The sequence below is a fragment of the Strigops habroptila genome, chromosome 7 (genome assembly GCF_004027225.2).
Source record: "Strigops habroptila isolate Jane chromosome 7, bStrHab1.2.pri, whole genome shotgun sequence".
Taxonomy (NCBI): domain Eukaryota; kingdom Metazoa; phylum Chordata; class Aves; order Psittaciformes; family Psittacidae; genus Strigops; species Strigops habroptila.
In genome coordinates this window covers 53,167,526-53,180,383 of record NC_044283.2, presented here as the reverse complement: position 1 = coordinate 53,180,383, position 12,858 = coordinate 53,167,526, and the positions used below count along the sequence as shown (strand labels likewise).

The following is a 12,858-nucleotide window of genomic DNA, read 5'->3' as shown; positions in this document are numbered from 1 at the left end:
GTGCCGAGCTGAGAGGTAAACCTTGGCACCAGTGTCGATGTCGCTAAGCCAACTAGCGCCAACTCTCCTGGCGCTGGCGTGCACCCCTTGCAGCCCTGTGAAATGCCATGGCGGGTTGTCTGAAGGGCACATGGGAACCTTTTCCTATACGTGGCACACGTGGACATGTGCTAATGTTGATGGTGTCCAGGCAGGTCCCTTCTCTCAGCTGTAAGCAAATGGCAGGGCTGAACTGTTCTCAAGAAAAATAAAACTCATTTCTGCCCTAAGTCACTGAAATTGGAGCCAGTGTGGTCCCACAACACAATGCAAAACTGTGGCTATTAGGAAAAATAATTGTATAAGGGCACATCGCCAGTGTCCAAAATGACTTCAGAAGCAGATAACTGAGACTTCGTGTCTGTAACAGCTTTTTGCTGGCTTTGCACTGATGAAATTAAGACCACGTTTCAGGCATTTGAGGAAGTAACTCCTAAATTATTTCTGTTTGTATTGGTAGAGGTTGCGTGAAGCTAGATATGGCCAGTACAAACAGAAGTCACAAGTCTTTCATTTCCTCCTAATGAGAAATCAGCAGATACAGCCACCCAAAGCCTATAGAAAGTTTCATCTCACCCTAGCCATGCACTTTATATGCTTCAGGAAAAAAACACCGGGGGGGAGGGGGGGTACAACAGTATGTAGTTGCTGTCCCTCCCTCCTATAGCGGCTCTGTTTCAAGTGCAGCTGTAAGTCTCATTTGCTTTGACCTTTGCTGGGAGAGCTGAGAACAGGACAAAGAGTTAAAGTGTTACCAGTCCCTGCTGAGTCTGCACTTCTTGGCCAGGCAAGCCAAAGAGGCGGCTGGAAGAGGGTGTGCACGCAGCAGAGGGTGAGCGGGAGGGGTGCGGGGAGGGAGAGTAAAACAAAAGGAGAAAAATAAACAGCGCACACCCCGAAACAAAACAGGGGAGCAAGCACAGAAAAATGCTTGTCTCTGAAGAACAGGAACTTTTCTGTTTGTTTCCCTCCATGTAGCTGTATGTTGTTATCTGAACTCAAGGTACAGCAGATACGTGAGTCCTTGAACTCTGAACTCATGAGAAGAGTGGCAAAAGTAAGTCAATACGATTTTAGCTGAGCAGCTGGAAAGAAGCATGCTTTGTCTTTTTGTGCCTCAGCTATGGGAGGCCATTTAATGCAGCAATACACAGCTGTTCAAACCTCTTTTCTTGCTGTAAGCCAACGGCCTGCTGAAACAAAGCAAAACCAAGACAGTCTTCTCCCAGTGATCATGCAACTGCAGTTTCAAATACTAACTGCTCCAAGCTACTTGAGTTCCATTGAGACCTGTCAACAACAAGGACAAAAAGTGATCCTCCCAAGTTTGTCAGTGGGAAAGAAAAAAAAAAAGGGCCCATTCATTTCCACAGGCTTTCTGAAATCCTGCCCTACTGTAAATGTTACCCAATTCCCTAACAGCATCTCTGGAAAGCAGAAAAGCACCTTCCTCACTGGTGTGTGTCTAGCTAGCGCTCTCCAGCGCTACTACTCTATCGAGCAATGAAGTTTCTATTTTTGACTCAGCGTGGACAACGTTGCTCTAAACCCCTGGCTTGAATATTGCTTAAGTGTAAACTGAGCAAAGCCGCACACACTAGCAGGCTCCACCGGCCCACCGCAGCCCTGCCTTTGGCCACGATTGCTCCGAGCAGCCGCGAGTGTGGGTGAAAAGCAGGGTGTCTCGCAAGCTGCATGGAGGGAGCTGGGCCCCACAGCGTGGCACCCTCTCACCCCGGGGACACCTGGGATGGTGTTTGTAAACAGCGCAGCCACGTGCACGCGCGCCACGTGGGGACACGGCCGGCTGAGCCTCCAAACCACCATGGGGAGAGCAGCAACTGCGGGAAGCAAGTCTGAGTGCTCCCGCTACATCTTTTTCCAAAGTAGTTCGGAGTGTTACCGAATCTTGAAACATGGCAGGGAAAAATCCATCTGTTCTTCACAGCCAACTGCCTCTGTCAGCATCCAGAGATGCTGCATGAGCTAAATTACCCATCAGATTTTATTTCCAAATGCATTTCATCATAGATTGTATCACGAGTCTGTGAATGTGCTGAAGTTACTTAGGGTAGGCTCTCAGTTAAACACACTATGTACCAAACCAGGCAGGCTGAGCTATGACTACCCACAGCAAAAGAACTCCCAAATACCAGAGAGAGACACTAAAATTTACTGTCTCCGATTCAGGACTAGGAGAACATGTGACTGTTGCACAGAAAGCTATGAATGCTGCTAAGCCTCACAGGGGCTTGTGCATCCCATCTCCAGCAGAGATTTCTGACAAGAAATTAAAGTTGGTTTTGGTGGTTCATTTCTTCTCCCTTGAGTTCTGCTACTGAGTATGATGTCAGTGTTAGGGTTTGTGAACCCTTAACAAACCTTTCATTGATAAAACAGATCTAAACAGGAGTTGTGTAGTAGCTTGGAGCTGATGTGCAGGAACAGTTTGCAGACTGTGGGAAATCTTGCCTGAACGAATAGGAGGATCAAGGGTATTAAAGGTTAATGGGAGTTATTGGAGTACCTACTTATTGAAATGACATTTCACAACTCTGTTTCACACACCGCAATTAACCAACACAACAAACTATTTTTAATTATAATTAGCTCATTGTGACATTTTGCTTATTTGTTTGGAGGTGCTAGTAAAACTGAGATAACATCCTTTCCTGCACCCATTCTCACCTGGAGTGGAGGGTTTCGACAGTGCTGCAGTCAAAGCAGTGCACAAAAAGCCATCCTCTTTCCTAAGGAGATAAATGACAGTATTTCATTTGCTGGGTTGTTTTGGATGAGCACTACTGGTTTAAAGGTCTGAAGCTTGGTGCAGCAAAAAAAAAGAACATGCTGTCAATCAACAGAAAATGCTACTGAAAACCAGCTTCTGAAAGAAGTGAAAAGCTACTCTGAATCTGGTTTCTGTTTCTTAAAATTGATACTTCTGTTATCTTAGTAAGCAGAGAAAACTATCTGTAAACCTCTGAATGAGCAGGAAGGAGAGTATCATGGGTAAAGAACTGGGGCTTAGGAGATATGGGTTCAGTTCCCAGCTATACCACAACTTTCCTGTATGTCTTTTAGGGTTAAAAAAAAAAAAAAAAAAGGCACTTGAAATGAATGGCTCCAGCAGAGTTTGTACCACGATGCGTGGTCTGCGTGTGCTTTGGCTCTCAGTTGTTGCTTATTAATTTTGTACCCTTTCTCTTACTCTTTGCATGTTTTGCCTGCTCCTTAATATTGGCACCCGCGGGAAAAGACCGTAGCAATGCTGAGTAGGAACTCTGCGACACACCCACAGAGCAAGTAGCAGTAGCAGCTTTGCCTTACTTACTGCAAATATTTTGGGTTTTGGAAGGGAGCTGCCTGCCTTTGCTTTGCGTTATAAACAATAGTACTAACGTTCTGTCCTCTTGTGCACTACCAGACCCCTTTTCTCTGTCTCCTTTACTGAATTAAATAGCAAACTGGAATAAAAATGCTATGTTTGTACAGCCCCAAGCACAGTGGGATTCTGTTTTGTGCCTGGGATATGAGGTGCCTCCTAACATGTAATAATTACTTTCACTCTATCCACTCTTCATATTTAGAAGCATCAGAGTTGCCATCCTGAATTAGACTCATGCTCTAGCTTGTCCAGCCAGCTAGTAGCAGTTGTTTCAGGAAAAAACAGCTATTCGGCAGCTAGTTACAGACTCACTCTTCCAGAGACAAAACTTCTTTTCAATCCATCAGCCAGAGTTTATATTTTATAGCAAAAAACATGTTAACTTGCAACTATTTTGAAAAGGTGTGGTTTTTTAAAAGTAAAAATTAGCTTCTAGTTTCTGTACCTGCCTCTTTCCATCCATTTCCTCCCTGCTCAAAGAAGAAATATGTGACTGACTAGGTGCCTCACTCCTGTAAGTGCCTCTACACAAGCAGGCTGTTGCAGCTCTGTGAGCCCAAAGAAAATGAATAGGGCTTTGTGAAAATGGCAAGGGCTGCCATCAGTTTGCAGGATCACAAGTCATCTGACAGCATTTGGGGGCGGGAGGGAAGCCACCTGTACCTAACATATTGTCAACTGCACAGCATAGGCACAGTGGAAAAATGTACAGAAATCTATGTTTTCCTACCTGGTTTCTCACTTCTTGGGCATTACACATAGTAACAGAGGGAAGGAAAATAGATCAACACAATTCTTAGTTTTTCTACTGTTTTCTCACACTGACATAAGCTTCTTCTCTGCATTAGTGATTACAGGGAAACAGAAAAGTACAGGTCCAAACTTATTTAAAGAGCAAAAATGTTCAGTGGAAAGTATGGAGAGTGCCATAGAAACAGCAACAAACTAAAAGGCTGTATTTTTCTGTTTTGTGCATTTTTCATGTTTATAAATATCAAGAGTGCTCTTCCCTCTTTGGTCAATATTTTCACTTGCTCCTGGGTATGTGATGTGTACAAATAATTGTATTTTATTATACAATAAAAATTGTATAACTTCAAAGTATGCGACTATGCAAACTGACTGCACATGGAATGGAGACTGACTAGTATAGGTTTTCTTTCCCCCCAAATGTCTACTGGTTATGTGAGTCAAATAAGTGTTAAGTCTGACCCTTTTCGGTTGCTCAACTTTCGTGGTTTTGATTTTTACCGTTGCCATTTTGGTAATACCTCAGACCTTTTTGGTTTGAAATCAAACAGACAAATAAGCAAAGGAGTGCTGGGGGAACAGAAAGTTGATCATTTGAAAAGAAAATATGTGAAGGTCTGTAATACATACATACACACACACCCACTTCTCCATATTCCAGGGAGAGGCGAGTCCAATATATTTTCCAGCTTTCATATGTTCTCTTTCAGGGACAAATTGCATTCCTTTTATGAAGCTATACATACACTTCAAGCTTCAAGGAAATATCTCACTTGTGTGAACTTTAGTAACTTTGGGAGAAGGGGAGCAACTCCTGCTTTACTGCAACAATACATTTTCCTCATTTTACCATGAGCAGTACAGTAATGCTACTTGCACACAAGAGGAAATATGCAATCATTCTTTTCTCCTTTTTGCTTACATAAGAGCTGAAAGAGTTTTGTGTCCTTTGGCAAGTATAAAAATTGTATAACTTCAAAGTATGTGACTTCAAACACAAGTGAAGTAGCACAGAAAGAATAAACAGATTAAACAAAGATGAAAAAAGGTATCAGGGGCATGAAATGGGAGTGAGTACTGCACAAACAGTTGTTGTCTCTCATGCGAAGGGACAAATGTGGAAAGTTTTACTAAAGGACACTGAAGTTGAAGGCAAAACTCTCCTGTCAGCATCAGGCCCAGGGTTAACATTTACCCTTTGATCTAACAGCACTAAAAGTAGCCAGAGAAGGAACAAATAGTCAGTGCAAACTCAGAAATGCCTTTGTCACATATTTTTTCATATATTCTTTATTCTTGCTTTCTACTTTCTGCTAGCCAGCTGCTGCAAGAGTAGTTGGAACTGTGGGTCAAAAAGAAGTCAGAAAAGAAAACAAAAGGAAGTGAAGAGCTTAGTGAAATAGAAGCAGGTTCTGGATGTGACCCAAATAATTGTGCTCACAAATGACAGGTGAGAACCACTGGAGTGTAATAACAAAAATGCAGTGATGTAATCAACATTAACATAACATGGAAGCAGCCAGTGTGAACGTACAATTAATAGCAGAAGTTATGTGCATAGCAAGGTCTGTGGACTGGCCTTCGTACTCTGGTGTATGATGGTGAACACAGTGACTCATCTAGACAAATTCAGAATATGGAAGAGACACTTGGACCAACTGCTTAGGAAAAACCAGTTCTTAGGATTCGTTTTATATAGCAAGCAACGTGCCTTGCACACCATCCCAAGCACTTGCTGCAAAACTGCATGAGAAAATCTGAAAAATGTGCATGGGACTGGAAAATGATGTTTCTGGATAAGGAGCAGAATCTCTGCCCATAGCGCTTGCACAGCATAGGCTTTACGAGTCTTTGGAGACGAGAACCTGTCTGACAGCTTTGGTTTAGGTCCACAGGGGAGGGCATGAAACATATTGTCAGTTGAGTGCTTTGACCAGCTACAATGTATTTTCATCTGTGCTTCCTGAAACCATCTTGGCAACACAACCCAAATAATTATCACCACTTCTCCTCCCTCCTTTTTCCCTTTTTTCCCCTCCCTTTTTAAACAACAGATTCGTGGCATTATTCATTTGGTTGAGTAAATGCAGAAATCTCCACCAAGCTTCTTACGTCTAATGGAGATCCAAAACTTGCCTTCCAGTGGTATTAGCTTTCGTAACAGCAACGCCTCTTTGTGTCAACATGTCTCATTAAGTAATAAAGACTTTCAGCTATTTGATTTGACTTATAAAGTTAGTAGGATTCACGGTTTCTTTTTTGTTCTTTAAAAAGGGAATTGTTCTAGTATGCTAACAGGCAGTGAGTCATGCCTCATTAAGGAAAAATATATACCCATTTACAGTGGGATTCTTGTATTGCAAGAGCTGTTTTGTCATGAAAGCTTTCGGGGATTGAATTCCGTATAAATTTTTTAAGAGGGAAGGGGGAGGCACAGAAATAATTTGAAACCTTTGCAACAATTCCCTTAACCCCCCATCTCGTACTTTGGGTCAGTCTGTTCCAGGCAAACACGTCAACACAGCCCAGATTGCACTTAAGCAGGGGGAAAAAACAGCGGCATCTGACAAAGGACCCAAGGATCTAGAATGCAACACAGATGCAGAAAGCTCAGCCAAACCCCAAACTGCGATATGTTTTCTTAAACTCTGTGTTTTTAGTTTTCCCCCTCCTCCACCGCCCGTGAGGACCAGGGACATTCCTAGAACTCTGTCCTCACTGGCTGCGTCAAGGCAGCTGCCGAGGATGCTGGGACACTGTTTGTAAACACTCTAACCACGTGCGTGCAACCGCATGGAGAGTCATCCTCCTGACCTAAACATCTACCCGCTTGGTAAGCCGGGCTATTACTGCAATGGAGCCAAATCCCCTTCCAACATGATGTGACTTAAAGCAGCTCACGCCAGGACACTGGAAGACAAAGCCTGGACTGTTTATGCATTATTAGAAAGGAGACTAAGCAGAGAAGTTGTTTAAATTTTTGTTATCAAAATGTAAGTTTAAGGGTAGGGTAGCTCACGTAAAGGGTGCAGAAGTCATTATTCTCTTTATAGGTCTGCAAAAAATTCAGCTTAAACCTAGAAACTTCTCCTTTCCAATGCATACACCTAGTGAAACCAATCTTCATATGGTGGGAACCCATGTGGAATATATTTGAGGGCCGAGATAATGCTGCGGAACATATAAAGATATTTCATGTTGTCTACGTTGCATCATAGTAGTTAACCAGAAAGTGCCTGGGCTACCGCCCTGTACCTGAGGAAGACACTTCCAAGGGGCATTTGGTTATTTAGCTATTCCTGGATAGCTTATCTAGCTGACGAGTCACTTGCTCGCTTCTTTGAAAATGTCTTAAAAGATATGCTGTCCTTGATTAGGATTAAGATGCTGAATTTTCCTTTCTTGCTGAACTTCAGCATAGAACAAGCCTATTCCATTGTGCACGGCAATAGAAATACTGCTTTTATTTTGATTATTATTTTTAGAAGAGGAATAAAACACACAGAGAATTAGGTCAGACTGAAGCCTCCATACTGCAAGTCCATATTTCTCTGTAAGAATACTCCTACTGGGGTTTCTTGTGATATGTATGCTACACGACAGGAACACTCCAACTTGGAATCCACACCTCCACAGAAAACTTTGGTTTTGAAGGACAGCCTGAATTTTGTTCAGGTTGCTGAGATGATTCAGCTTTTTGGAAGGTGTTTGACAGAGATGAACAAGCCTGCTTGAAATGACAGACAGGAAACTAAATCTTTATGGCTTTTAATTGTTAAAGTGTTTTTCTAAGTATAGCAACTTTCTTTAAATTGTCCCCAGATTTTAATCCTTTACTATGAACAACTAGTAAAACACTCTTTCTGATCCTCTTGTAAGGCAGGGAATTTTTTTCAAGAACAATGAGCGATACGTGGGTGAAATTAGTTAGCTGTTCTTCCTATTTCTCCTTCTGTTACTCCCTGCTACATAATGGGAGGCACATTCCCAGTATTTTAATCCAAACAACCTTTTTGGGTCAGTCATTGGCTGTCCTTGGGATTAGTCCAGCTGATGCTAAAGGTTCAGAATTTTATTCCTTCACCCACCACCTCTGCCTCCACTCACAGAGCAATTCCTTGGGAAAACGGGTGGGTTTTTCTTTTAAGATACTTGTCTACCCTAAGGGAAGGCAGAAGTGACTTCTTTTCAATGGATGACTGAGAAGATGATTACTCATGGTACTTTCCATTTGTAACATTTTATTAACTAGGATATTGGGACAAGCTATGCAAATCGAACACGCGAGCAGTGACGATCTGAAACTGTACCAACTGGAACTATGGCAACTTGTTACTAGTTACTTGTTCAGTGTTCAAAAGGGTATTTTTCCAGCAGAATATCATTAAATGAGTAAGAAGTTATTCACTGCCTTACGGAGTATGGGACTGGAATAATGCTACAAGTGTGATTGATTCATATAATTCCCTTTTTGGCTTTCAGCCATGATGCAGTCATATGCTTTATCTCTGTTCAGACTACAGCTTTTATTTTTTTTTTAATAATGAATCATAGTACATCCCACTCCATTTCAGAACCAGCACATTGCCTTTCAGAATGATGTCACAACACTTTCTGCTGCTGGCTGACTGCCTTAACAGCAATCAGAGAGCTGGACTAAATAAATACTGTATATTATTTGGCAAAATCATCTGTGGTTGTGTTCTCCAGCACAGTTTCCAAGATAACCACCAACTCTACTTGAAACTTGGCAACTTTGTTCTACCACTTTCAGGATCCAGTTGTGAAGCTGGCTTACAGATGCTGCTACCACGCTTAGAGCTACTGTGTGGCAGTCAAGTGAGAGAGGTAGTAGGGTCACTCTCTGTGACAAGCCAAATTTGACAGCTCATCTGAAATTTCACCTTGAAAAATTGACAGTTTTTTAAAAAAGGACCTTACTTGGCTCCTGTGGAAACACAAGACACATCTACTCAGAACAAAACAGAGCAAGGGATTTAAAGACACTGCTTAGGCACACTCTGAGAACACCGCTCTACTGCCCATGCAAGTAACTTAGAAGTGAAGCACTCTCCGTAATCCCAAACAGGGCCAGTAACATTAGTCCAACCTGAACTTCATGTTTTTCGGCACCTGAGCAGTAGATTTATTCCAAAACATGATGAGGTGGGGGGTTTGGTGGTTGTTTTTAGTTTTCCTTTAGGAGACGGAGTCCCAGCAGCATCTGAGGTGCTCCGGGCAAGAGAGAACGATGGTTCCTTCCAACTCCGGCAGCTGAAATCCCTGTTCCAGCAACAACTTCAGGGTCTCCTGATTCTGCACATGCAAACCAAAACATTTACAACCTCCCATTTCTGCTACACAGCGCAGCACTGGTGCCAACAAGAGACCTTGGAAATCTGTCCGTCATAATAACTCCTCAGCGGGCACACGTTTCTTGTTCTTTAAACAATGTTGACATGCCAAAGTCTAGGACCATGCGCACTATATCAAAACAATACCAGTTTCCTTGGCTAAAAGCCAGGAATCAGCACAATGCCAAAGTCCTTGTTAAAAGCCTTACCACGACAGTGATAGTTCGGCAGATTCAGGAGCCTCAGTGTCTCCCATTCAACCTTTTCTTCTTTTGAAGGTTTGTTAATAATCAGTTCTGAAATGGGCAATACAGAACCACTTTCTGAAGTTGCCTGAATGGGTTCACAAAGTTTTTTGATGTCAGTTCCCAAAATGAAAGAACTGTTTCCACCAAAAGATGACTTTTGACTTCTTCATTTCATGTAAACAGCAGTTTAGTCCCACCTCCTTCCCTTTTTTTCCTCCTCCCTACCCCCTGGTTGCTAGGTTTAAATGTGTTCTGACTTCAGTGGCAGGGTTCACACTATGCTTTCCATGACACTGGGGAAGAGATAAACTATTGCCCAACAGTGATTTATTTACATTGATTCCAAATTGTTGTTTTTCTGTGGGATAAAATCCAAGACATGCACTTTCTTTCAAAGCGTTAGCAGCAGATCTGGCAGACTAGAAGTTCTTGAGTTGCTAGATTTACCAATGTTTTCATGACATAAGGGACTTAAACATAATAGAAAGAATATAAGTTGGGAGCAGGAAAAGAACTATACGAAACTGTCTTAATGAAGATGCAGCAAAATAGCATCAGTGTTTGTATCCAGTTTTGAGTCTTTTTTTTTTTTCTTTTAATAGACCAAACAGATACGTAGCAAGTGAGAACAGAAAGTGCCAAAGGACAGTAGCAACTGAAGAGCCATGTGTTTGAGACAGAAAGAGCTCAGAGAAGTAGCGTTTCTCTATGGCAGTCTATTAAAGACTGTAACATGGCCATCGTTAGTCACAGACCTTTAGCAGTGAGATACAAACTATAATCTATATAGAAACTGCATAGGATTACCTTTACTTGGAGGGGTGCAAAAAATTAAGGTGTCCAGGAAAAGAAAAAAAAAAACCACTAAGAATGAAAGAAGTTCTGGGAAATCTACCAGTAGTTGAGGGGCAAGCCGCCCTAAGGGCTCAGAGAAACGTGCTCATTTTCCGTAGCTACTGGTAAGAGGAACCAATGTGTTCATCACACATCACTTAAGGAAATTTGTCTAACCCCCAGAAGATAAGGGATGATTTATAACCTACGGTCAACCTGCCACGCCAGGGGCATCTCTTAAAAGGACACCGCATCTACCACGGTGTTGGTTTTGCCACCTTTTAACTCGGTCAGATCCCCCTCTAACATGAGTTTATACATGACTCTTGACCATTAACATCTCCCTGTTGAATATCTTCGGCAACCACGTCCTGTTTTGCACTTTACAACCACAAGAGAAAGTGCCGTAGTGGAATACACATGCAGATAACACAAGTGAATGTACACGTTACTACACTCACCCCCTGCTGCAGTAAGTCAACCTGCCATTAACATGCAAATGGAACGGCCTCATTAGCCGACAAACAACACCCACTGACCTGCTTTCACTGGAGGGACATTATCTCCTCATCTCTGAAACTCCTGAACTTCACATTCAAAAAAGAAAAAAAATGAAAAAAAATAACGCTGAACCGATATTCAGAGCTGCTGATCACTGCTCAAAGCCTGCACATTTCCATGCCGCTCATCATGGAAAACAAATCTTACGAGGAGATCTTTGGTTGCAACATTTCGATAGAAACACACGCTCGACCACATCACTTCACCTCACCCTCCGAAAAGGAAAATTACTTAGCAGAACAGGGTCTGCTAAAGTACCAAGACTCAAACCGCGAGCCGAAAAGCCTCCTTTTAACTAAGGGCACGAGAACGACTGCTAGTATCTGATGGGGGTGATTTAACGCCAATAAATGCCACGATGCGAGCACACCGTGCCGCGCGTCCGGCTCGCCAGTGCGGTCAGGTTCCTGCTCTTGTCTGTCATCTGGCGGGGAACAAGCCTGACCTCGCCGAAAGCGTTATTTTAGGGGAACATACACGAGAAACTAACTCTTTTCTTTCCCCTTCCCGTGGCCACATTGTGCAAGTGGCCCCGACGGCAGGATTTAGCAACGCGCACAAAACGCGCGTGTAGATCGCACGGCAAAACGAAGGCCCGGCAGCGAGGCCCCCTCCTCCCCGCCGCACGCACTTCTCCCGAGCCCCCCAGGACCGCGTTTCGCCCGTCTCCCCGCTCCCGTCCTCCCCAAACTCCGCAAGTCCCCCCTCTCTCCCCCTTTCCCCGGGGCTGCGCCCGCCTTTGTGTCCGACCGGGGCCGGGGAGCGGCACAAAGCCGGGACCCGCCGCCGCCCCGGCCGCTCGGGACCCCGCAACCCGCGGGGTGGGGATGGGGAACGCCGGTCCCCGCGGGGCAGCCCCGCGGCGGGGAGCAGCCGGCCGGCCGGAGGGGGCTCAAGGCAGCGGGGCGCCTCCCGCCGCCGTCCCCCCGCCGCCGCCGGCGCCGCGCAGACAAAGGCGCGGGGAGGGGCGGCGAGGCAAAGTTGGGGGCCGGCCCCGCGGGGAGGGGGCGGCGGGGGCCCGCGGCGCCCCCCGCCGCCTCTGTCAGTCAGCCATGTTGGGGGAGCCGCCGCGGTGCCCACCCCCCAAAACGACGCCCGGCGGCGCGGCGCGGCCCCGCGGACACCCCGTGGTGCCGTGGGGAAGGCGGCCGGCGCGGGGGGTCCCGCTCTGACCTCTGCCGCGTCCCTCAGCCTTGCCGACATCCAGCACGCACAGCCGGGCGCCGCGCTCCCCGCTCCTACAGGGCCGCCATCTTGCTTCCTTCTGCTCCTTGACGAAAGCGGCCGGGCCCCCGCATCAATATGCACGCGGCGCCCTGACGTCGGTGCCCGCCCCGCGCGCCGCGCCGCCCCGCGCGCGATGCACACCCCCACCTTCCCCCCCCCGCACCCCCTCCCCTCGCGCGGCGCCCCCGTGCAGCCGGTGCGGGAGCGCCCCCGCCACCGGGACCGCGGCACCGCCTGGGGGCGGGGGGTCGGGTTTTGCCGCTCTTTGGCCTTTCGGGGTTCCCCGTCGTCCCCCCCCTTCGCCTCTCTTCCCGCTCCCCCTTCTCTTGTGCGGTGCGCGGGAGCTGGGTCCGCGGGGCGTCCCCTCCCGCATCTCTCCCCCCCCGCCATTCTCTACCCCCGGGGGCCGGCCGCACTTTCCCACGCCGTGGGAGCCCGCCTGATGTGCCCTGCCTCG

The 12,858-nt window shown here is 45.7% G+C and overlaps 1 protein-coding gene across 1 annotated transcript in view; it reads right to left on the bottom strand.

Moving 5' to 3' along the window:
* TET2 (tet methylcytosine dioxygenase 2) overlaps window positions 1–12,431 on the bottom strand; it is a 73,560-nt gene extending 61,129 nt beyond the window's left edge. The window contains exon 1 of the mRNA XM_030491787.1: window positions 12,348–12,431. Coding sequence (XP_030347647.1) covers window positions 12,348–12,377 — 30 coding nt within the window. The 5' untranslated portion in view covers window positions 12,378–12,431. The remainder of the gene's footprint in view (window positions 1–12,347) is intronic.
* Between the last annotated feature and the right edge of the window lie 427 nt (window positions 12,432–12,858).